The sequence below is a fragment of the Talpa occidentalis genome, unplaced genomic scaffold, assembly GCF_014898055.3.
Source record: "Talpa occidentalis isolate TD23 unplaced genomic scaffold, MPIMG_talOcc4v2.1 talOcc4.4, whole genome shotgun sequence".
Taxonomy (NCBI): Eukaryota; Metazoa; Chordata; class Mammalia; order Eulipotyphla; family Talpidae; genus Talpa; species Talpa occidentalis.
In genome coordinates this window covers 117,886,905-117,911,137 of record NW_023604295.1, presented here as the reverse complement: position 1 = coordinate 117,911,137, position 24,233 = coordinate 117,886,905, and the positions used below count along the sequence as shown (strand labels likewise).

The window sequence follows — 24,233 nt, the reverse complement described above, 5'->3', positions numbered from 1 at the left end:
CCAAGTAGGACAAAAGTCACACCCACACTGAGCATTTGAATGACTAAGCACCCAGGCGCTGTGTAAAGATGCCCACTGTGTCCTCCCAGTCTGTTACATGACCCCCCCATGGCTCCCATCCCCCCATGAGGGCAGGCAGGTGAGCTCAGAGGATGGGTCACTTTCACTGGGAGGGTTGGGAGTAAGGGACTGCCTTAGTCCAGGCCCCTGGAGTCTTTCCTCAGAGCTAACCTAAAAATCCAAACACTGCCCTGACAAGGACAAGGGTTAACCCTGCATCTCTGCGACTTTGGGATGCTTTTCTCTCCAGATCACTGTGCTATGTATAGGACAGCTGCCTGGAGCGAAGAGCTCCCTGGAGGCCGCTGCCTTCCCTGGTCTAGGCTCCTCTTAGGGGAAGGTGTGCGTGGGGAACAGGCTGCCACAAGGAGTCTGCGCTGAAGAGACAATATTCTGTTGCTTTGTTTTTTGCCTTTCAGCAGGGACCTGACCTTTTGAACTAACATGTAAACATGTTCATTTGCAACTAGATAACTTTTTAAATAAGGCCTCCCCTTCTCCCTAGAAAAAGCAAAATAAAAATTGAAAGCCATTTCATCATTAAGAAATGGGGAAATAAATGTAAATGAAGATCTAGGGTATCAATGAGCATCAATGAGAGGTCGGAAAGGTGCTAAAGGAGCTTAGGCATGTGCTTGCTGAGTCCTCCAACGAGGCTGTGTCCAGACATCTCACCTATGGGGGACCAGATTTGCCCAAGGCCTTGGCGTTCTCCTGAGATTATCCCTGCAGTCAGCACCCCGGTGTGCTGCAGTCTCCTGCAGGGGAGAGTGAGACATCATGGGGGTTATAAAGAATTCTGGAGGACAGTGAAAGGAAAGGGACACTCCAGGCCTGGCCCAGGATAGGACAAGTGCTTGTTTTCCTCTCTTGGTGAAAGAATGCAGAAGGGTGATGAAGAAAAGGAATGGAAAGTAAACCACCACTAGTTGAACAAGACAGAATAGCTAGAGACTATTTTAGGAACAGAGAACGTACTCTGAATGCCTGTGAGAGGAAGACTAATGAGCCCTGTAGAGAATGGTTATGTCCTCATAAGAGGGAAATGTGGGCCTGTTCTTGGGTTACAAGAAGGGAGGTGATGTCACCTCCCTCAAGTATTTTTATAGTACACTGTCCTTTATTATTGAAGAAGATAGTGAAACAATCCTGAAGCGTATTATGAAAAAAGAAATGTCATATTCCATTATACCGCCACCATCGTCTTAAACACACAGGTCTTTAAAACATCTGGGGCTGCCAGGCACTGGGAAAATGAAAGCCCAGAATGAGAAAAAGTCTAGGTACAACGTAGTAGCAGAGCCTGAGCAGGTCCCAGGCTCCTGACCTCATCTAGCGCTTCCCACTCAGGCACTGTGTTCACATTGTGGTCTTTAGAAATAGGCCTGGGAGGAAGATTATGAGAAGGAAAGTTGTGATAGGTGACCAACACTTGGAAGGAAGTCTAAGAAGAAAGGGTGAGAGGCTTATTCTGCCTATTTTTAGAAAGAAACAAGAAATTAAACCTTATTTTAAGTAAGGAAGTTCAGAGCAAACACAACCTGGGCCACTGTAGAAGGGAGAATTTCCTGGCCTTTCCCCAGAACTTGACATTTATGGTTTAAGTCAAAGCCTGACTTCAGAGATTCCAAACTATGAGTTGACAGTGTTGGGGAGGGGAGGCAGAGACCAAAAGGAAGGCGATAAACTGGCCTCAAGATGATAGTCATCATCTTCCACTGGCAACAACAGTGGCACCCAGTGGGATCAAGTTTAACTGCAACTATGGATGGCCATCTTCCCTGATCTTTTTAAAGAACAGCAGCGGAGTCATCTCACAGAACGTTAACTATATACCACAATTCAGAGCTGCAAGAAATGCCAGGCCACTTCCCAAGTCACAGGGAACAGGGTACTCAATCTATATGCACAACGTTCCCATGACCTAGAAGTCAAATCAGGCCCACATGCCTGATAACTCATTTCCACTCATTAGCAAGCATCCTGTCGCATGCCTACTGCTAGCCTGGCCACTGGAGGTAGGAAGACAAAAAAGGCCTCAAGGAGTTCACATAATACAATGTGATTATGTCATGGTGAGGCTGTCTCCAGGGAGATGAGTCCCGAGGAAAGGCTGCTGAGCGGTTGGGAGGGCAGGGAAGCCATCGCAACGAGGCATAAATTTGGCTGAGACGCCAGTGCAAAGCGGACAATGAGGACTTTGGTTCAGTTTGGGAAATGATGAGTTTCAGGTGCCTGCAGAGTATCAAAGAGGCAGTTGGCAGTCAAGGGTCGGGGTTCTTAGGCTAGCCTTCTCAGCTTCATATTGTGACCGGAACCCAGCCGCCTCAGCGGTGGGAGCTGGCAGGACAGTGGTGGTCTTTCACCCTGCTGCTCCACCACCAGTCAGTTGTGGCAGTTGGTCCTCAGAGCCCAGTAACTGCCTTCTGTCAGTTGTTCCTCAGAGATCTTTTATGTAACAGCGTACTTCCTGGATGGTGGAATGGACCAATCAGTTGTGAGCTATGAGCTGATTGGTGCTAAATGGTCCAACTAGCCACAGGATTGAAAAATGGTCCAATCAGACGTGTGGGTGGGGCACTCTGAAAGAGGTTATAAGCCAGGGTCAGAGGGAGCTGAGGGAGACACGACACCAGCCCCTGAAGAAGAAATGACACCAGCCCTGAGAGGACGCCAGCCCCCAAAGAAAAGATGGTTCCAGCCTCCGAAGGAAGCAGCGGAAGACTCTGTTCTTGGCCTCTGAAGAGGAAAAGAAGCATCCAGTAGCCAACCTCCAAGGAGGGAAGAGAAACTGAAGACCTCTGTCAGAGGTCTTCGTCAGGAATGGAGACCCTCTGACATTGCCTGAGAGAAGCACCAATAGCCCTGGGCCTGGTGCCTCAAAGAGCTGCTGTTGTTGGTATAACCCACCAACTCACAAAGAGCTGTTGACACTGGGTGTCTCTGATACCACCTCTGATGGACCAGTAGTGGCCATCACTACTGGCCAGTGCTGTCCAGCACTCCTGGTGACCGGTGGTGACCATCACTGACGCTATCTGGGTGAGATAGCTGCCACTTGTGGATACAGTAAGCTCTGTTAGCCATGTTTGTAAAATAAACCCCGCAGTGGTTGTTCCTAGAGCCTAAGGTTTCTTGTAATTGTGTGTGCCGGTGAGAACCCACCGACAGTGACTGTCCTCTTATCAGGCACTGTCCTTTGTTAAGCCATAGCCTTTGGTTTTGTTTTTTGGCCTTTTGGACTTTTTGGTGGCTCTTTGGTCTCAGAGCCCGGGCAGGTGGGTGGCCATTCCCTCCTTCCATCCGGCCTCCTGCCTTGCTGCCCTGTACCCCTGTCCGGCCCTGTTTCAAGATGAGCTTTGGGAGTAGTTAGCTTTAAGAGGCAGCTGTCCAAGAATACGGCAGCAGTGTTCAAAAGCCAAGTGCAGTGGGGGTAAATGAGAACCACATACTACACTCATCCCGATAACTCAAGCTCTGGAAACATCTAAATAGAAAAGCCAAATCCCTGGGAATGGGGATGGGCTGGCTATGGTTTAAAAGTACACACGCTATGAGTGCTGTGCCGCTTCTTACTGTCGCCTTCCATGTGACTAGAGCCTAGTCTCTTTCACTCCTCTGCCTGAGCAAAGATGTGCATCTGACTGGTATATATGGAAAGAATGAACTGGGGGTGCTGGAGTCAGATCCTGTTTTCCTTCTGGGAGTCACAGTGACCTCCAAGCACAAGAACTGCCATCCTTCATGCCACCCTACTTGGGCAGAGGCCTGCCTGGCCAGAGACAATGCTGTACCGTCACCCTGAGCTGGGGCCTCAACTAGCCATCAGTGGTGAAGATGGAGCTTCTGGCCTCTATCCACTGCCACCCTGTCCTATTTTACAATCTGTTTAAACCTGAAAAAGAAAGAATGATGCTATTATGAGATCATTAAGGCCCGAGGTGCAGAATTTGAGGACAGGCAGGAGCAATGTGAAAATGCTCCGCCCACAAGCAGAACGCCAGGGTATAGAGAGAACCCACACCACCATATTTAAGTGGAGGGCGAAAGAAAAGGGGGATTTGTTCCTCAAGGGAGGCAGTGGAAACTGGATGAGAGGATGCACAGCACTCACAATTAGGGTGGGGTCCTCATGTGCAGAAAATAGCAGTCTTCATGCGCATGTGCGTAGAAAACACCTTGGGGCAGCCCAGAGCAGTTTCAGCTCTCTGGTTAGGTCCCTTTCTGTCCAGAGTTCTAGTCCTGAGATTTGGCCAACAAGCAGTGAGCTTCCAAGGAAAGACATTTAGTAACCAAATGAAACTTCAGGACATTTACTGACGTCCCCTTCCCTTGAGCAGTGATGCCCAGATTATGATAAATTAGCGATGCACTGTGACAATTTCTGGTCTCTTACAGAAGTTATCAGTGTTTTAAAAATGTGTGAACTTTAATCCCTTATTACAAAATCTAATAAGGACTTCATGCCTATTAGTTTCCTGTCACAAGCAACGCCAATACTTTGACAGTCTCTTTGATTAACTATCCTAAAGGTAGCAAGTAGGAACCACAGAGTATTCTTGCCGCTTTGGCCTACATAATCCATCAAGCCACAAACTTGCCCTGCCGCAACAAATGGCCCCTTGTCAAACATTAATTATAAGAAATTAGAAGTTATTTCCCCTCATTACAGAAATAAGAAATTCACTTTAGAAAACCAGGAAAGTACAGTAAAGTAAGAAATAAAAACTATGAGGGCCTCCCCGGTGGCGCAGTGGTTGAGCGCTGGGTTGCAAAGCTGCCCGCGGCCTCTGCGGCGCCGGTTCGATCCCCGGCTGCTCCCCGGCCACCGGAGGAGGATCCCACATGGTGCGCAGACCTCTCCTGCCACCCGCTGCTCCCCTCAGCAGTGTACTTCGGTCCTTCTGCCTGCTCTGCTCCCCACTCTGGCTCTGGTGAATTCTCTCACCCTCCCGCACTTCTGACTATACCCAGTGCATGTATAAACAAAACAAACAAACAAATATAATAAATAAATAAAAACATGCCTCTATTAAAAAAAAAAAAAGTGTTAAAAAAAAAAAAGAAATAAAAACTATGAGTCCACCTTCATGGAATATTTCACCTATTATTTGCATGACTCATTTTTAAAACTGAGATTAGTATTTTACTTTGCTTTTTCTGTTTAGCATATTGTGAACAATTCCCAATGGTTATTATTCTTCAAAACCACAACTTTCAATGGCTAAATACTACTCCACTTAATGAATATACATAATTTTAATCATTCACTTATTAAATACATATTTGATGGTTAACAATTTTTCACTATCATATCAAGAACTGCAATGGACAACTTTGTACATATATATTCGTGGATCTCTAATAATTTCCTTAAATCAAATTCCTAGAAGTAGAGCAACTGAGTCAAATAATATGCTGATATTCAAGATATATTTTAGAATGTGAATTCTCTGCACCTAGTGGCATAGTTCACAGACTTCTGAAGACCAAAATATCAACTGTTAACAGTTATCTTGAGAGTAAGGCTCAAAAGACAAATTGAGGATCCTGGCAGTACCTTGAATCAACTTTTAAAAGTAAATATAATCAAATAAAATGAGTTGCCGCAAGAATTATAACGTTACATTGGGGAGAAAAGGGAGAAAGAACAGGAATTGGAAAAGGTGAGTTTCTGGGGGAACAGAAAGAGGTACTTGCATGAAATTTAAAGGGGAAAGAAGAGAAATTGAGAATTTCCATCATGAAAAACCATACCACCTCTCATGGCTTTCTTTCATGGACTACTGGGTTGCAAAATTTCTAGAGCTACTCTTGAGTATGAAATAGAATGTATCATGTAAGTGCCCAGCACAGTGTCTGGCACATAAGGTCAAGAAACGTGGTCTCTTTTCTGCTACAACTCAATGACACTCACAATGACAAGGGTACTTAGAAGACAGTCTAAGGGTACTTAGAACACAGTCTAGTTGTATTGGGACTCAATATAACTACTGGATAAAGGCTGGATTTGAGCTACCTACGTCCATATATGGGTGATTATGTCAACACACAAAATCTGGCTCATTAATGCTGTGTGTCAATTAAAACATTCAAACCTTAACAATGTCCTTCTCACCTCATTTACAATAAACCATGTTAAGTAACTAAGAAATTAATTAGGGGTCTATCTCATCCATCTTTCCTCTTATTTCCTAATGTCCTCCAACCCCACCCTCCTTTCTATACACTACCCTTAAGACTAAACTGAAGAGCAATGCCCCAGAACCACACTTCTCTAATACACAGCAGTTAGCTGCCCACTCTGTGTTTACTCCTCCAGTCCCTCCCACATGGAATTCCTACACACCACAGACTGCCCACCTCAGTATCTCATAGACACATGTGAAGTTGTCTGGTAAGATTGTAGTTAACTAGATATAAATATGTCCAGAAACAATATTCATTTATTGTTCACCCTTTCACTCCTTTTCCTTTCCTGTTACAATGTATCTCATAACTGTGCTTGAATCTGCAAAGATACTGAGAAAGTAATAATACCATGTATTATTACTTGATTGATGTTCTCTGATGTAGGAAGTGGTGGTGGAATCTGAGTCCTCGTAAAGATAATCTGTGGTGGTAGCAGGGGGAAATACTTTGCACTGAAAATTTTCAAAGTCTAGTTGTTTACAAGGTAACATTTGGAAACTCAGTAAGGATTATAAACAGGCAAATCATATTAATATAAGTTCAGTAAACACATAAAAACAGCTCCATTTCACTGCCAACTAGGGAAATGCAAATAAAAATGAGATAACACTTCTTCACCTGTAAACTGGTAAAAAATTTAAAGTTTCATAGCATTCAGTGCTATTGCAGATATGAGCAAATGGATATTCTAACCACCATCTGGTTGAAGTACAAATTGATGCAAAGTTTCTGAAGGGCAATCTTGTACCACTTGTCAAATGTACATGCTGTACGACTCAGCTATTTAGAAACCTATCAGACCTGTGGCTAAATTTAAAATAATCAAAAGGAAACTGAATTAAAATTTGAATTCTGCTACTGATCTAGTTTCAAGTGTTCAACAGCCAGGTATGTCCAGTGGTTACCGCACAGGACAGTGGAGACATTATCATCACAGGAAGTTCTACTGGGCAGTGCTATTACGGAAATATTCCCAGTAGATAAATGGACAGGTATTCAATATAATACTGTTTGTAAAGCAAAAATCTGACTATACTAAAAAGGGGACTAGCTAAATTAAATACTCACATTTACATGAAAGTATAAAATAATTAAAAATATGAGGCAGATCTATATGAATAAGACTGATATTTTAAAGTTAAAAGTATACTGTAAAACAAGATGTGCATTTTAACATTTTATGTATAAAATATACGTATTAGAAATATACTTATGTAATCTCTAAACACAATGAAAATTATCTGCAAGGACATATGTCCACTGGTGGTGGGGCAGAGGAATGGGAATTTTTACTTTTATTTACATCTAAACTGAATTTTTTGCAAGCAGCATATATACTATGCTTAAAAAAAAATCTTCAAAAGGATATTTTGCTAGTAAGCCCTGAAGATATTATAATCAACTCATTTCTTTTCTAACTAGTATTTCAATCCTTTGGTGATCATTTATTTTACTAAATCCAGAAATATTTTCCTTAGGTCCAGAGAGAGCCAAAGATGGCACCTCAGCCAGCTCTGGCCGCCTCCAACCAATCTCTTCCCTACATTATTTCCCCCAATTGTACTCTTTCCTTTGCTCTGTCTTTTCACCCACTCAAACCCTCACTTTCTCAGGAGCTTTTAAAAAAATGAACAATGACATTATTATACTGCAACAGGAAGCAAGTACCTCAAAACAAAAGTCATGATTTCACACCTCCATCTGACTGCAGAAGAGCAGAATGAGGTAAATAACGGCAGAAGGGACAGGCAACAGCAGATACTTCTGACATACTTCAGACACAAATCCCACATATGAGAGTAGTTTTCAAAACAAAGTAAATCACACCAAAATATAAGAAAACCACCACTAAATCAGATAAGCAATTATGTTCCAAATGTGATGGGTTTATTTTATTTTACTCTGATGCAAAACCAAAGATTCCACTATTGCACAGAGACCGGTATATTAAAAGGTCATGAAAAAGTGATGTGGGACATGCAGGACGTGATGTACAAACTGGAGGATCAGGTCATTTTTTTTCTAACACGACACTACACTGGCGCTGAGGAACACATTTAAAAATAACACTGCGAAACTGAACTGAAATGTGGCACAAACATTGACAACTTCCAGGCATGCCTTCAAGCACCTCCCTTAGGATGGTCTTGCAATCTCTAGGCTTCACTGGGGAGGATTACAATTCTTTGGAAGAATAAAAAGTTCACACTTTTGAAATTTCACAGAAGAATTTTAAGGCCAAAACATAGTGGGTTCATTTCTCTTTACCTCCAGGGACAAATCTGATGCTTTACTCAAAATCATATTAAGCTTCTAGTTCAAATCCCAACCCAACCTTATGACCTCCTGCATTGAAGTTCTTTCCATCGATTAAAGCTGATAGGGTCAGTTTAACTCCTAGAAAGAAGAAAACACCACAATAACTTATATAACAAATATTACAATCTGACATGCATTTTCTAGAAATAATGAAGGAGGTAAACAGTATGGCTACAGCTGGTTGTAAGAGTTACAAACATACAGTCATTACTAAGTCAACACAGTATAGTTATCTGATCTATAATGAATACAGTATAATCAGAACACACTTTATTTGGAGTTCAGAGTTAAAAATGAGTATCAACCACACTTGCAAGCCAGAGTGACTATAACTTTATAGTCACTATAAATTATAATTTTATAGTTAGAAATACATAAATATTTTTTAAGTACTAGAATTGTTTTACTCTGAACAACCAAATGTTAAAAAAGAGTCTGAAACAACCTACAATGACTGGTTCGTTTTGTAGGTTATTTTCATTATTCCTCTAACACATTCTACCCCAACCCCACTGTTACTATTTCCTTTACTTACCTGGTCGAAGGGTCTGAGTGTAACCCAGTCCAATCAGGCTGGCATTATTTACTTTAGCCTAAGATTAGGAGGTGAAATAGAAACCGTTAGAAATCAATTGCACAATACATAAGCCCAATGCAACCACTACATCATGCACTAGGTTTCCAAAGTTAAAGCATATTAGGGCCAGTCTAGAACTCTAAAACTGAAAATTTAGGTGGCCTCCCTGGTGGCATAAGGTTGAGTCTCAGCACTATCAAGCTATCAACGTTGGGACTGGAGTTCAATCCCTAGCCCAGGGAGCTAACCCACATATGGTGCAACAATCCTCCTGTCTTGCCCGCTGCTTCCCTTAGCAGATTAGTAGATTTACCTGTTCTGCTCCCCATTCTGTCGCTGGTAAATCCTCTCAGCCCCGGCACCTCTGTCTATACCCCAAGTTCTTTTATGCATAAAAAAATACAAATCTTTAAAAAATAAATTAATTTAAAAAAGAAAGCTGAAAATGTAATAAAAAGATTAATCTTTAGGAAGTCAACAGAATTGGCAGGGATAGTAGGGACCTTGAGAATGGTAGTTTCAAAGCCTCAAGCAAATTATTTTATTTTTTTTAAAGATTTACTATTGCATACAATAGAACTAGGGTACAGGTCAGAGGTGCAAGGGGTAAAAAAATTCACCAGAGACAGAGTGGGGAACAGAACAGGCAGACTGACTGAAATACACTGCTGAGGGAAGCAGCGGGCGAGACAGGAGAGGTCTGCTGCACCAAATGGGTAGCTGCCTGGTCAGCCGGGGATCGGACTCGTGCTGCTGAGGCTGCGGATAGCTTCACAGTGCTGTGCTTAACCCCTTGCACCACCAGGGAGACCCTCAAGCAAATTATTTTAAAAGTATGTGAACTGCATACCCCTGTGTAGTGATTCTTTTAGATGTAGTGTATAACTTCTGACAATGTCAGAGCATGAACTCTAGTGACAATCTAAGTTCAAAGCTTGACAATGCCACTTACTATGTGACCCCGGGCATGTTACCTGACCTCACTAAGCCTCAGTTCCCTCTCTGTAAAGTGAGGGTGAGGATAATTATGACTCAACACAGAGCAATTGTGAATATTAAATGAGATTATACATGCAAAAACTTATTAGCACATACCTAAACTTTAACAGCTCAAAATCAGTGTTATCATTAATAAGAATTACCAATGGCAACAGAAATAGTAATCAAATCCCATGAATTTATACATAAGAAAATTTTGAGGCCAGCGTTAAAACTGACTTGAAAAGGTCAGAAAACAGTCCAATACAGGAGGAACGAGATAGCACCCACATTTCCGGACTTCGGGTAACATATTCTTTTTCACTACACAAAGATTAGCTCATTAAAGTTTTCAAAGAACATGCAAACTGAAACCATCTCATAACATTCATTGACCACTTAGATATAATCCTGAACAAATCCAATCTGGTAGCACATCCTTACAGATAGAGAAGTTCTAGAATCCAGCTTGTATTTAGCAGCGATGCCAAAACGGGTATTGTTACTGCCAGCTGTCCAAGCAAGGTTTATTGATGTTTCAATCTTCTCATTAACCTTCTGGTAGATAGACCCTCCAAATTCAGTGCCATCGTTCCTGTTTTCATGACATAAGTAAAAACTCATATTGTTTATACCACTGTTAAGATATGGAAACAAATTCTAAGACTATCTAAACAAGGACCTCATTTTGCAACTACAGATTTCAGCAATCTTCTAGTATAAGTGACTACTCAACAAAGCAAGTTCCTTAGCCCAGTTACATAATTTACAACCACCTAATTAAAATGTAGTAATATTTGATTTAGTTGGCTCCACCATATGATGGAAATTTCTCATACACAACTGAATTATGCACAAAGGCAGACACCTCAGGTAAATATGATCTATACAGGTTTCTGAGATGCTCAGGGAATTTAGAAACTTCAAAGAAGAATTCAGTAAAGATTCTGCAAAAGAAAATACAGCAGTACAAATACAGTAATAAAGTCAATCCTGAATTTCATTTGAAGCACAATCCTAGAGTTAGATAGCACCCTCTCTACAATGCCTAGAGGGCATGCTCCAGAGAAATCCTTGAATTACTGTTTCAAAGCACCCCAGACATTAGTCCCTAAATTTCCATGGTTTTCCTAGTAATATTGTTTCATCAATTTTGATAATTTTATGTTGACTTTATCGTAGTCATATGTGAATTAGAATGTCTAGCAGAGAGCAAGGTACAACACTTCAAAAACACATAGCTCATCCTTGTTTTTTCCTTCTGGTATAGTAGCAGTGCCCCATAGGTGAAGACATAAAATACATACAATTTAAATGTTCAAATTCATTCAACCAACAGGGTGCAGAGTACAGAATTGAATCTGATTGTTTTAAGGATTTCTGCTACCTCTAAATGCAATAGGGGTACCTGAATTCTGACCCAGAGTACTTGAAAGCCTGCATAAAATTACTGGGGATGCTCCAGGATGCTCAGATCTGAATATAACTCTGTCTACCCCTAGGTGGCTGTCTTTAATGATCCAATCAGATCTGTTTCCAGATATTGTCAGGATGAGTAGGGTATCAGAGAAAGCAGGAACATTTCCAAAGAATCCTTCATATCAGGGAGTAGTACATTCTCTGGGCTCTCTCCCTCCCAGTAGTTCTTTATGGATTCTGTATCTTCTTAAAGTGTGGGGTACAGACTGAGAGGAGTGTCAGAACAGTATTATGCCCCTTGCACTAACCTTGGAACATGTTTTGCTGACTATGAAAACAGCAGAATGTTGGATGTCTACTGAGGCATATTAAATGCAAGCACCATTATTTCTAACTTTCTCAACTTGCTAAAGGCTACCATTCTTTTGGGCAACTGCACTGGCATTAGAGAAGGAATGAATTATAAACACTCACACATGAGTGTGCAGCTGGAAGTCTGCAGCCTTGTAACCCAGGGCGAAATTATTCTGTGACAATTTGGATTTGGCTGTGTCAAAACTCATCTGATAACCAGCAAGCCAACCTTCAAAGGCCAACACAGCCCAGCCATAGATGGTTGGTCCAGAAAAATCTATGTCAACATTACTGCCAAGACTGAAACAATCCCGTTTATAGGAGGCCTTCAATTTTCCACTCTTCTTTCTGTAAAAAATAAATAGAAAACAACATGAGTTTCAACTACTGTCTAGTAATCTTTAGAGTAAGATCTCTCCCAATGTTTCAAATAACATAGCTCTACAAATATAACTTTGTTAGGATTAGAAATACATAACTACACTTTTAACTATTCCCCACTATAACTTCAAATAATAGATTTCATGATTAATTTCAGGAATGTATGAATAAAAATCTAAAAAAGAATAAGGCATTTCAGTATCAAATTAATAATCTAAGTATGTATGCAGATATAAAAAGTCAAACTTCTTTATATGCCTCCAAGTATCCAAATGCTACAGAAGGTAATACCTGGCACACTTTCAAATTATTACTCTATCATACAGAGTATGAGAGAGTTTTTTAGGGCACTTTTTTAAAGTTAAAAGCTCTTTAGTATGTCTATTTTATATAGGGTCAGTATTTTCTCCCTGGACAAGGGCGGACGGATGGAAGAAAAGTGTACATTTTTTAAGAACAAGGTTAATAATGTGAAATTAGTTTTTAATAGCCTTTGTTCTATTCCAATCAAGTAACTTATGAGAATATTTGTCCTGAAGATAACTAAAGTATATGCAGAAAGAAAAGACCTGTGGTTGCAGCGGAGAAATGCAACTTTGCCTTTATCTAGCACTTTGTGCTTTCAATAGCACGCGGATCCATGTTAAGCAGAGAGTAAACACAATCCTCATTTTTTAGAGAAAGAAACCAAGGCAGAGAAGTTGAGGAATGTATTAAGGCTAATAAGTAAATTGGCGTCAGAATTACTCATTGTTGTGTTATAGCTCATGGAGGTTACAATCTTAAAAAATTAACTTCGCAAAAAATATTATATCCATGACTCTTCAGAGTAGCTTAAGAAATAATGGTTTTAGACCCTTTTAGCTCCTAAATGTTTTCTATTGTACTATGTGCCTCTTTGGACTAGATTTGTAAGTTTTTGTTCATCTGCTCCATTTTCAAATCAAAATTGTACCCTACTTCAAGGGAGTCTTCCCACCTCTTTACTGCACATACACCGTCTCAAGTATTCCTAACACAATATCCTACTTCATTCTTGCATCTAAACTCTTCATTACAATCCCAGATCCCAAAGCTCTCTATGCCTGCAGGCTGCAAAAACGTAACAGAAAATGGGGTTTGAATAATTACCCTGTGTTCGGTACAAATATGGTATCAAGAGTCAATTTCAAACCTTCAGCCAACTGAAAAATAAAGATTTAAAATTAACAGTCATTTTCAATTTTTTTTTAAATCAAGAAACCCATTCTAAAGTTATCTCTAACAAAAAAGGGATGTCATTAAAGAAATTCAAATATGAAATTGTTTAATAAATTACCTCTTCATCCTTCCCTGTCTCCCTATCTCTCTCTTGAGACCTCCTCACTCACCAGGCTTCATCATAATTCTCAACACAGGTTTATCTCATTTAAATACAGTCAGTAAGATAAGAGTAAAAAACAATTAAAATCCCAATATAACAAAACAGAAATTACTGTAATGAGATAACTTAACCTTCAACAAGTCAACCTAAGTAATTTATTCAGCTATACATATATATTACCTATATATGGTAATGTGCTTATAGATATGCATCAAAAATAGCACTAGCAACCTGTACCAGCAACCTGACAAACAGAGCAGACAAATCTCTTTGAAAACAACAGAATTTTAGAAACATTTTTTTATGGAGTCAACTGTGAAACAATCACAAAAAAAATTAAATCACAACAGTTTGGTCTACCCAGGAGAGGCTCGGCTATACAACAAAATGAGTAGAATTAGTCAGGACAAAGATATAATGTGGAAACTATATAATCATGAAAAAAGTTTTACTTTCTAGAAATGTAAGACATCCCCAAAAGGTCAGGCGCAAAGAAAAAAAATCTGGTGACTAGACACACTGTATGATTTCATTCAGATTATATTTGGGGTTTGTTCATCATTTTATCTGCTAATAAATTTAATATAATAATAACTTTTAATATTTTCTCTTACCTTATTCTCCAACGAGATTTCTGTCCCCAGAGTATTATCTGTGTTCCATTTTTGGGTGAAGGTAAGTCCATAGTTACAGACCTTATATTTGGTCTCTAGGTTGCCTGACGCTTTTCCTGTATCAGTGTAAGCATGACCAGAAGTAGAAAATTCCTGATAAGCAAGAAAAAATGTACAATTTAGTATTCGATGTGAGAAACCAATACAACTTACTTTTTATCACAGCCCTCTCTATAGCAACTTATTTCCTACTTTCCTTCTTTCTAATCTCTTGAACAGCTTCAGTTTTAGATTTTTCCACTACTCTACCTTCTTATCAATATTTCTTGTTCCATATAATCTCTTACTAAATGGGATTATCTTTCAAACCACTAGTTAATTTAAGGTTCTTTAAAAATCCCCCAACATTAGCAGCACTAACCACCCCCCCCCTTTTAAAAAAATTTTTTCGTAGAAAAAACTGTGAGATAGGCCAGAGGTGCAGGGGTGGGAATGATGGTGAGACGATTCACCAAAAACAGAGTGGGAAGCAGAACAGGCAGATTTACTGAAATACACTGCTAAGGGGAGGAGTGGGTGAGAGAGGAGAGGAGGAGAGGTCAGCTGTGCCATATGTGGGTTAGCTCCTTGGACAGGCATGGAACTCAGGCTGTAGTGATGATAGTACTGAGACTTAACCCCTAGGCCACCAAGAAGGCCCATAACCTCCTCTCTTTTAATAGGGTTAGAACTTTATTGTATTTAAAAAATGTTTCATTTTTACTGTGGTAAATAAAATACACTTAACATAAAACTATCCTTTTCAAGAGTACAGTTCAGTGATACTAAACACATTCACACTGCTAGGAAAATTTTGCTTTTGTCCACAAAACTTTCAGCATAAGCAATTTTAGTATCTGAAGTATCCACCCACTTTTCAAAACAAAATGGAATATTATAAATTATGCCCCTATTTCTACTCTCCCCATCCACCTTTGAAAGTGCTTTCTATCAAAGAGTTACTATACCCTAAAATATATCTTCCTTCCTAGTTAGGTGTCCTTTCAGTCATATGACAATGAGCAATCAGAAACAGATCTCCTTCTAGGGGAAAGCAAACAGTCAACACCTGCTACTGACATCTATGAGCTGTCAAGAAAACATTCTGATCGGCCCTGTTTTAAAAGAACATTTCTGAAAGACTGCCAAAAGTAAGAAAACACTGCCAACCTTGAGCAGTTGTTAAATGCCTGCAATAAGAAGCCTCCCTTTAGCAAACACCCTGCACCTAGCTCTCTCATTCTAAGGCTGATGAAACAAGTGGGAAACTAAGATCTGTTTATCAACACCACACAGAATGCTTTCAAAGAGAATATCATGCTGTACATTTAGGGTGAGACCTTAGTAAAAACTGATAAAATGCCAGTCAAGTTGAATAGTGCACACAATTATTTAATGTGACAATTGCTTTCTTTTTGTAAATTCAACTATCCTGTGTTTTATGAACTTGTAAGTATAGCACAAATCTTAATTTTGGTATTAGGAAGACTTTATGCACAAAGTTAAGGTTAAAAAGTATTTAGTCTATATTTCTTCCTTGGTATCATCATTTTCTTTGTTTCAAGCTGTCAAAACTACAATAGCAGAAGTACAAATTTCAAAGAGAAGAACTGCTCTAAGTTGAATTACAATCAGACTCACAATTGCTTTATTTTGTCTAATTTCATAATTAGATCAAACAGTGCAAGATACATTTATAACATGCGTAACATCTACAGCTCTATATTAAATGCTAGTAAGCAACAACACATAGATGGCATATGCTAAAAATATCAAAATATAATCAAAGAATTTGGAGTAATAGATGAAATTTATCCTAAATCAGTAACAGAGACAAAAACAGCTATAAAAACAAGCACACAAATATGCTTTGCATTTCTTACCATCTGAATGCGTATTCCCACACCACAGCAGCAAGAAAGGGAGATAAAATTTCAATTTATGATTTTTACAACACAAACTTCAGCAAATTCTGAAATTTCACTCAACAATGAGTATAATTTTTCCATTTTAACAGAACTAAGTAACAACATGTCCATCCCAGTAGGGCAGCTGCATAAATTTATTTGCCATTAGAAAACCCAAAGAGTGATAAAGACAAACCAAGAGTATATGGAATGAAACAAAATATAAGAATTCCACATGCCTCATCCCTTCTAATTAAATCATTATATCCACAAATAATTTGAATAGGTAAATACCAAAAAAAAAAAAAATGTGGCTAATAAAGAAAAATATCAGACAATGAGGTGAACTGAATGTAAAGTTATTATATTTGTTGATATCTACTGAGTAGAAGTTTTGGTATTAACAAGTGTTATTAAACACCAAAAATATGCTTATATATTCTTTTTTTTTTTTTTTTAGATTTATTTGTTTGTTTATTTATTTATTTATACAAGCACTGGGTACAGTCAGAAGCACAGGAGGGTGAGAGAATTCACCAGAGCCAGAGCAGGGAGCAGAACAGGCAGACTGACGAAACACACTGCTGAGGGGGGCAGCAGGCGGCAGGAGAGGTCTGTGCGCCATGCGGGACCCTCCTCCAGTGGTCGGGGAGCAGCCGGGGATCGAACCGTCGCAGCAGAGTCTGCAGGCAGCTTCGTAACCCAGCGCTCAACCGCTGTGCCACCGGGGAGGCCCTGCTTATATATTCTTTACTGTATTTTTAACTTTCAGTAAAAAAGACTTTATGAACATCAGTAAAAAAAAAATGTTGGCTAAACTTCTACATACTTTTTATCTGTACATTTGCTTCAAATGGGCAGAAAAATGTGTACATACAATGAAATGAAAGATATTAGTACCCATGTATGTACTCATGAGAGCAAAAAGATATGACAGGGATCATATATATATATATATATATATATATATATATATATATATCTTCCTTCTGAAAGTAATGCTCAGAACACTCGTATTATGACAAAGGATCTCCCCTCAAGTTCAACCTGATTATCTATGGGCTTAAGTGGCTAAGTAGGAAGCTTACTGAAATCTGTGAACAGGACAAAGATATAAGGGAAGATACTTTGTGTAACTAAACAAAACAATGATTTTTAAATAGGTTCTTTTTTTTTTAAGATTTATTTATTTATGCATACAAGAACTGGGGTGTAAGCCAAAGGTGCAGGGGATGAGAGGATTCACCAGAGTGGGGAGCAGAACAGGCATATCTACTGAAATTCACTGCTGAGGGGAGCAGAGGGTGAGGCAAGAGCGGTCGGCTGCATTATGTGGGTTGCTCCCTGGCTGGCCGGGGATCAAACTCGGCCAGGGATAGAACTCATGCTGCAGTGGCTGACGATAGCTTGACAGCACTGTCCCTGCACCACCAAGTAGGCCCTAAATAAGTTCTTTTAATTTAATCATGCTACATATGTTAAAAATATACTGGATACTCACCACTCCACTACAAGACTTGGTTCTCAGGTCTATTTTGACCATGCCAAACCCTGGACAAACACAAAAACACAATAATGTTTAAAATGTAATATTCGTTCATTTTACAATTTAGAAATTATGAAACTAAGCCACAGTACATTCAAATGGAAAATGCACAGTTTTCTCATTAGATATAAGTTCATGAGGAATTGAATTAATTAAATAAGTCAAATTTCTAAGCCCCTCAAAATATTATAGTTCAAAAATATGTTAAAAAAATGAAAAGGAATATATACTATTTTAAAAACAAAATTAGTAGAAAATAACATGCATATATGCAAGTTTAAAAGTTACAAATAGCATGATTTATTAATAAGACATCAAATTTGTACAGCACAAAAAAATTAATTCAAAGACTAAATTTTAAAAATTGAAAATTTTGTCTACTTGGAAAGTCAATAGTTGTATCTTCACACTGATGAAAATACTGCTAAAAATTGGAAAAGGAAAAATGTACCTATACTTTAACTCTGCCCAGGGTTGGCCAGGGTAGGGGCAGATATTACATATTTATATTGTGTAATCTTGTAGAAAACATTATAAAATGAACATAAAATTCATTTATATCATCTTAAAGTTAACAATTAATATGTTTATGTATATGAATGTTTTTATGGGACTCTACCTCTAAAGAATGAAGTCTCATAACCACTAAATCTCATGAAATAGATTAATATTGACTTAACCTCACCTTAACAGCACAGACTCTTACTTACATAGGCAGTAGCACACTTACCATATCCTTTATTGAAGACATCCTTGGCAGCCTTCCCTAGGTCACAGTAAGTCGGTGTGTTACACATATCTTATAAAGAAAAATGGGGACAAAGAAATGCAAATCACCATTTAGTGTGTATTCACCTACAGTCCTTTAATTATTCAGTCCAGTGAGAAGAGGTATATAGTTTTTTCTTCCTTTGCATCATGAAAGCTTATACCCTAATGCAAGCAAATTTAAGTGAAATCATTGTGTTCCTTTAAAAAGAACTTTCTAGGGGCCTCCCCGGTGGCACAGCGATTGAGTGCTGGGTTGCGAAGCTGCCCACGGCCTCTGTGGCGCCGGTTCGACCACCGGAGGAGGGTCCCACATGGCGAGCAGACCTCTCCTGCTGCCCGCTGCTCCCCTCAGCAGTGTACCTCGGTCTCTCTGCCTGGGAGGGTCCCACATGGCGAGCAGACCTCTCCTGCTGCCCGCTGCTCCCCTCAGCAGTGTACCTCGGTCTCTCTGCCTGCTCTGCTCCCCGCTCTGGCTCTGGTGAATTCTCTCACCCTCCCAGGCTTCTGACTGTACCCAGTGCATGTATAAACAAAACAAACAAACAAATAAATAAAATAAATAAAACATGCCTCTATTAAAAAAAAAAAAAAAGAACTTTCTAGAATACTAGAGAATAACAGTTTCTTCATGAGATTCACAGAGGTCATCTTTCTGACTGCATTTCAAAAAAGAAATTTCTCACAGGCTGAATTGGACTTTTTACTCAAAAAAAAAAAAAAAAGGTGAGAAATTTACATTAGAACATTTTTTAGGCTGTTAAAAGCCAAAGGGCTATATAACATAACAAGATATATATTTTTAAGGATCTGCAAAAACAGAATTAAAAAGCTTCCACTCTGAAATTCACTCTTAAAATGAGAATTACTATACTAACTGAAATGCATCCATCCAGAAATATGCCCTCTCTCAAAGTCCTTCCTAAAATGTAGTGCTATAATCTTAATCCATTAACCAGAAATTAAATTCTTCCTGCAATAATCAGCTTACCAAAAGTTGGGGTACACTCTAAAGTTACAGCCTTTAAAAACCCAAGATGCCTTCACTTTAAAAAATCTTACCTACTTAGTATTCACCCAGTCTTTTTCCTGCTAATATGCATCTCATGTCGAAATTCTCAGAAATTCTATTAACAAGCGTAAATACCATTTCTATGCCCTCTTTGTATAAAGGGAAATTTTTTCCTGCAGCAGTCTCAAAAGCCATGTCCAACCAAGTGTAGAACAACCTCAAGCAGTCTCATTAGCTGAATTACTACACCAGAAAAATCCAAAGCAGCAGCTGGTTCTTGCAATTACTACATGTGTACATTCAAACTAATATTTATTTTATTCAGCTTACGTCTTAATCTTAACTTCTTCTAAAATTCTGCCTATACCATTATTCCTGAACACTTATGATGCATTTAGTTGTGAATTCATTTGTTCTTAATCTAAAGCTGTCAAACGGGATACATTTAAGAATACGGGTGTATAGTTGTAAGAACATACTAAAGATGAATGAGCAGAAATGTACTGACTCATACTTTAGTAAAATTTTGCTCTAAGTCACAGGGTTTCATAGTTCACGTCCAGAGAAATTATTTCACAAAACAACCCCTTGTTTTAAATGATCAATTATAGACTCTATATTGCCAATTACAATTTGATATTAGCCTTTAGGAGTGCAACTGCTGCCAGCTCTGCTGAAATTTTGCCAGCGGTCTAGAAAGTGGGGAGGTGAGTACAGAGGAGCGAGCATTACATAGTTAAACAAAAATATTAAGGCTTTACAACCTGTTTTTTCATCTACTGACAAGAGAAGAGATACACTAAGTGTTTATAAAGATTCATCTAGGGACTAAACAATCTTGCAGCATCTGCTCTATTTCTCAAAACCACTGCCAGACACTTTCATCTCAATTCTGCCTAGTTCAAGCTTACTTTCCCAGGCCCATGATTCTGCTAGGAAATGCACGGCTGGTATGATCAAGCAGAAAACTGAGAAGACACAGGGACTTGAGAGCGTTACTTGAGAGTAAAGCTACAGTCACGTATTTCTCTTAGCTCTACAAAATGCACTTGTGTGGAGACGTGCACCATGTGCCGAGGCTGCACTGCGATCAGACAGGGAGGGAAGAGGCGTTAACTGGGTTATTCAGCTTTACACAATTACTAATTTGACAGTCAGTAAGGAGCCCCTTTTGTTCTTCGTTTCATCCCCTCTAGCTGCACGTAGAGCACTCTTCCTCCGGCGCTAAGGAGTGGAAGAGCTCCTCAGATGCTGGACGGCAATTCCAGAGAAGGTGGGGGTGGGGGGAGGTGGGTTTGGGGTTCGAGGAGCCAACTTCCCTAGATACCAGCCTCCTTTCTGGCCTGACGCCTGGGAAGAAAGTCCCGCGGGCGCGGCAGGCGGAGGGAAGGTCGCGGCCCGGCGTCCCGAGCGCCGCCTTCCCCTGCCAGCACTGCGGCTCCATCACCTGAGGCGGCGGCCGGGGGAGCAAGGTCCCCTCTGACCCCCGCGGCCCAGGCGGGCCTGCGCCCCGTTAGGCTGCTCTTCCCCTCCCACGCCCTCCGTTAGCCCCACCTCTCGTCGGGTCCCCTGCTGGACTGCGGCTCCTCTGCCCACGACCCGGCGGCCCGGCCCTCATCCTGCGCTCTCCTCACCTCCAACTAGACGGCCTGTCTCGGCTCCGCCAGGGCAACGCTGAAGGTCTTCTTCAAACCACCGCCGTCCGCGCCTGCGCGGCCTCACTCCCCCCGCGGCGCCTGCGCGCCCCTCCCTCCCCGCGCACCGCGTTTGCGCCGCAGGGTCGCGCCGGGGTCGCGCGCCGCGGGTCTGGCTGCGGAGGGGAACAGCTGGGGCGAGCCACCACCACCAACTGCCTGGCAGCGTGTGCGCGCGTGCGCGGGAGCGCCCAGCTTGCAGGTGGCTGGGGAGGGGCGGGGGGATGCGGGGGAGCCCTGGGGGGACCGCACCTTTGTCCCCGAGGGGCTTGCTCTCGCGAGAACGCTTGGAAGTTACTAGTTACTGTTGCCATGGGAGGGGCCGCGGGAAAGCGGGCTGCGGAGACCCGGGACTTCTCCCTGGGAGGCTACTGCGTCCTGCTCGTCGGAGCCACAGCGTTTCGTTCTCTGGCGGTTGCCTCGCAGATTGTAATTCGTCTACGACTAAAATATAGGAATAACACCCTTAGGTCTTCTCATTTTAAGAATGAGAAAGCATAGATCCCGAGGGGTAAGTTGCGTGACTTACTCTAATCACACAGCTAGTGGTAGTTTATGATTCAAAAGGGGAAAAGATGGAGGAGGATTAGCTGTTCCTTAGAGGAAAATACCAACTAGTATGTAGAAGAAATGATGAAAATAGAAAACCACCATTTTGGGATCTAGCAGTAATTGATTCAGGCAAAAATGATGAGTGGATGCTGGACGATTAAAGATGTGGTTTCAAAGTATCACCCTACAGATCACTTCAAAGAGAATAGGGGATCTTCAGAGCAAAGAAATCACCCTTAACCAAGAGAACAAACAGCACCAAAAATGGTGCAAGCTGAGGACACAATCATTGTTCTTGCCCAAAGTGTATGATTTGTCTCTATTCATGAGGAAACAATCATATAAATTCTAGCAGAGACATTCTGCAAGACAACCACCCCCTTTAAAAATGTCAGTTTCAGAGAAGATTAAGGAAAAAGCTAGTGAGCAAAAAGTTCACTAGATTAAAGGAGATAACAGAACTAATTCAATGTGATCCCAAATTGGACCCTGCATCAAGAAAAATAAAACCCCCCACAAAATCACCTGTTAAATAATATTTAGACAATTGGGGAAAATTTGAAAGTAAGCTATACTAGCTTACTTTACTATGTAAAATTTTCTGAGGGTAATAATTGTATATTAGTTATACTGAGATGCCCTTGTTTCTAGGAAATACAGGTTGAGGTACTTAGGAGTGAAATAACATGTACAGCAACTAACTCAAACGATCAAGAAAAAAAGAGACTGAGAAAAAAATGTACAAAATGTTAACAATTGATGAAACTAGATGGAAGATACATGGATGTGTTCATTGCATTATGCTTGAAACTTCCCGGTAAGTTTTACATTTTTCAAAATTAAAAGTTTGAGAGAAAAACAAACCCACAAAGTCTGTGATGGTCCATTCACAATATCAGGATGCTACTTGAATCAATAAGCAAATATCATGATTTGGCTGCAGTATGTAAGGCATTTCAGAATAATAAAAGATAAGTAGGATAAATGCTCCCAAAGGATTCATAATGTAAGACTTGGACAAATACCTGCCAAAGGAGGCAGAATGTGATTAAGCAAAGCAAAATAATGTAGTAGCCTAAGTAAAACAAGGTTTGGAGTCCAAAGAGGTTAGGACTGTATCTCAGATCTGCCAACTCTGTGGTTTTAGGCAAGCAATTTAACATTTTAATGTCTCAGTTTCTAGACCTGTGAGACACAGCTATATAATATATACCTTAAAATATTGTAGTGGATAGTAAATGAAATAATGTGTCTATAATACATACTACCTAGCTATGGAAAATGCTCATTAGTAACACAGAAGAAAATTAATATTCCATTCATTTGAAAGCTATACAGACAACCTTGAAACTACAGTCAGTTTTCATTCCTGCAACTCCCTGGGATCTAAATTCTTGAGAAGTATAAAAGAACTTTCTCAATCCAAGTCCTAATAAGCTGTCATTCTGCATAAAATCCTTAGAGTCAAAATTTTAGAGAGGGAAGAGACTTTAGACTCCTGTGTTTCTGAGACATCTGCTGAATGTTTACCATGTTCAGAGCACCATGCTCAGAACTGATATCTCAGGAAACACCCCAAAGTGTCAGTGCTTTGTAGGTCCAGAGCCCATGAAACAGTGTTACCTAGTGAGCAGGTCACCTTCTATCTACCTGTGATATCTCTTTGAGAGAAAGTCTCAGAAGGTTAGTACAGTTTTATCCTCTGAAACAAAACAAAACTAGGAACAGACTTTCTACTGTGAAAATTGGTAGTTCACTTGCCCCAAGTGTAAGAAAAACAAGATTCTGAAGCTGGCCACGTTGTTTAATTCCATGTTTCTTTAAAGAAAAGGGCCCACTTGTTTTCAAGGACTACAAAATTCTGATGAGAGGTGAAGATTCCCTTGTTACTGAGTAGCTGAAGGCATCTTTAAAAAAGAGGCACAAGCTACTTCCCTGGGCTTTCCACGTGAAGTCCCAGAGCACAGTAACCCAGAGAGAAACAGGCTCTTCCAAGGAAGTGATGGTTCAGGTTGACAAGAAGAAAACAACTCTGAGGCAGAGGGACAGAATGATTGATCATACCCTGAAATTCCATGTCTAAGGATTCATTTCATACATATGTGCAAAGATGGGAGACTTCCCTAGTGGCACAGGGGTTAAAGACACAGTGCTATCAAGCTATTGCCAGCTGCTGCAGCGTGAGTTAGATATCCACGTGGAGCAGCAGACCTCTTGTCTCGCCTGCTGCTCCCCTCAGCAGTGTATTTCAGTAAATCTGCCTGTTCTGCTCCCTGCTCTATCTCCTGTAAATCCTCTAACCCCTGCACCTCTGGCCTACACTCCAGTTCTTATATGCATAAATAAATAAATCTTTAAAAAAATAGATGTGTGCAAAGATTCCTTGAATAATTTAGCAAAAAATTCAAAACAACTTGAATACCCAACATGTAGAAGAGTCATCAAATAAAATATAACA

General features: G+C 40.2%; 1 protein-coding gene across 2 annotated transcripts; it reads right to left on the bottom strand.

Moving 5' to 3' along the window:
* Nucleotides 1-8,085: 8,085 nt before the first annotated feature.
* VDAC3 (voltage dependent anion channel 3) lies at nucleotides 8,086-21,266 on the bottom strand. 2 transcript variants are annotated; one of them, XM_037526160.2, is made up of 9 exons: nucleotides 21,164-21,266; nucleotides 18,480-18,548; nucleotides 17,705-17,754; nucleotides 14,258-14,410; nucleotides 13,412-13,464; nucleotides 12,020-12,247; nucleotides 10,571-10,721; nucleotides 9,107-9,164; nucleotides 8,086-8,649 (listed from the first exon to the last, which is right to left on the bottom strand). In XM_037526160.2, the coding sequence occupies exons 2-9, from the start codon at nucleotides 18,544-18,546 to the stop codon at nucleotides 8,558-8,560; spliced, it is 852 nt and encodes a 283-aa protein (XP_037382057.1). In that variant the 5' UTR covers nucleotides 18,547-18,548; nucleotides 21,164-21,266; the 3' UTR covers nucleotides 8,086-8,557. The 2 variants fall into 2 exon arrangements, with proteins under 2 accessions (XP_037382057.1, XP_037382056.1); XM_037526159.2 differs by lacking the exon at nucleotides 21,164-21,266 and adding an exon at nucleotides 21,084-21,152 and having other exon boundaries at nucleotides 8,096-8,649.
* Between the last annotated feature and the right edge of the window lie 2,967 nt (nucleotides 21,267-24,233).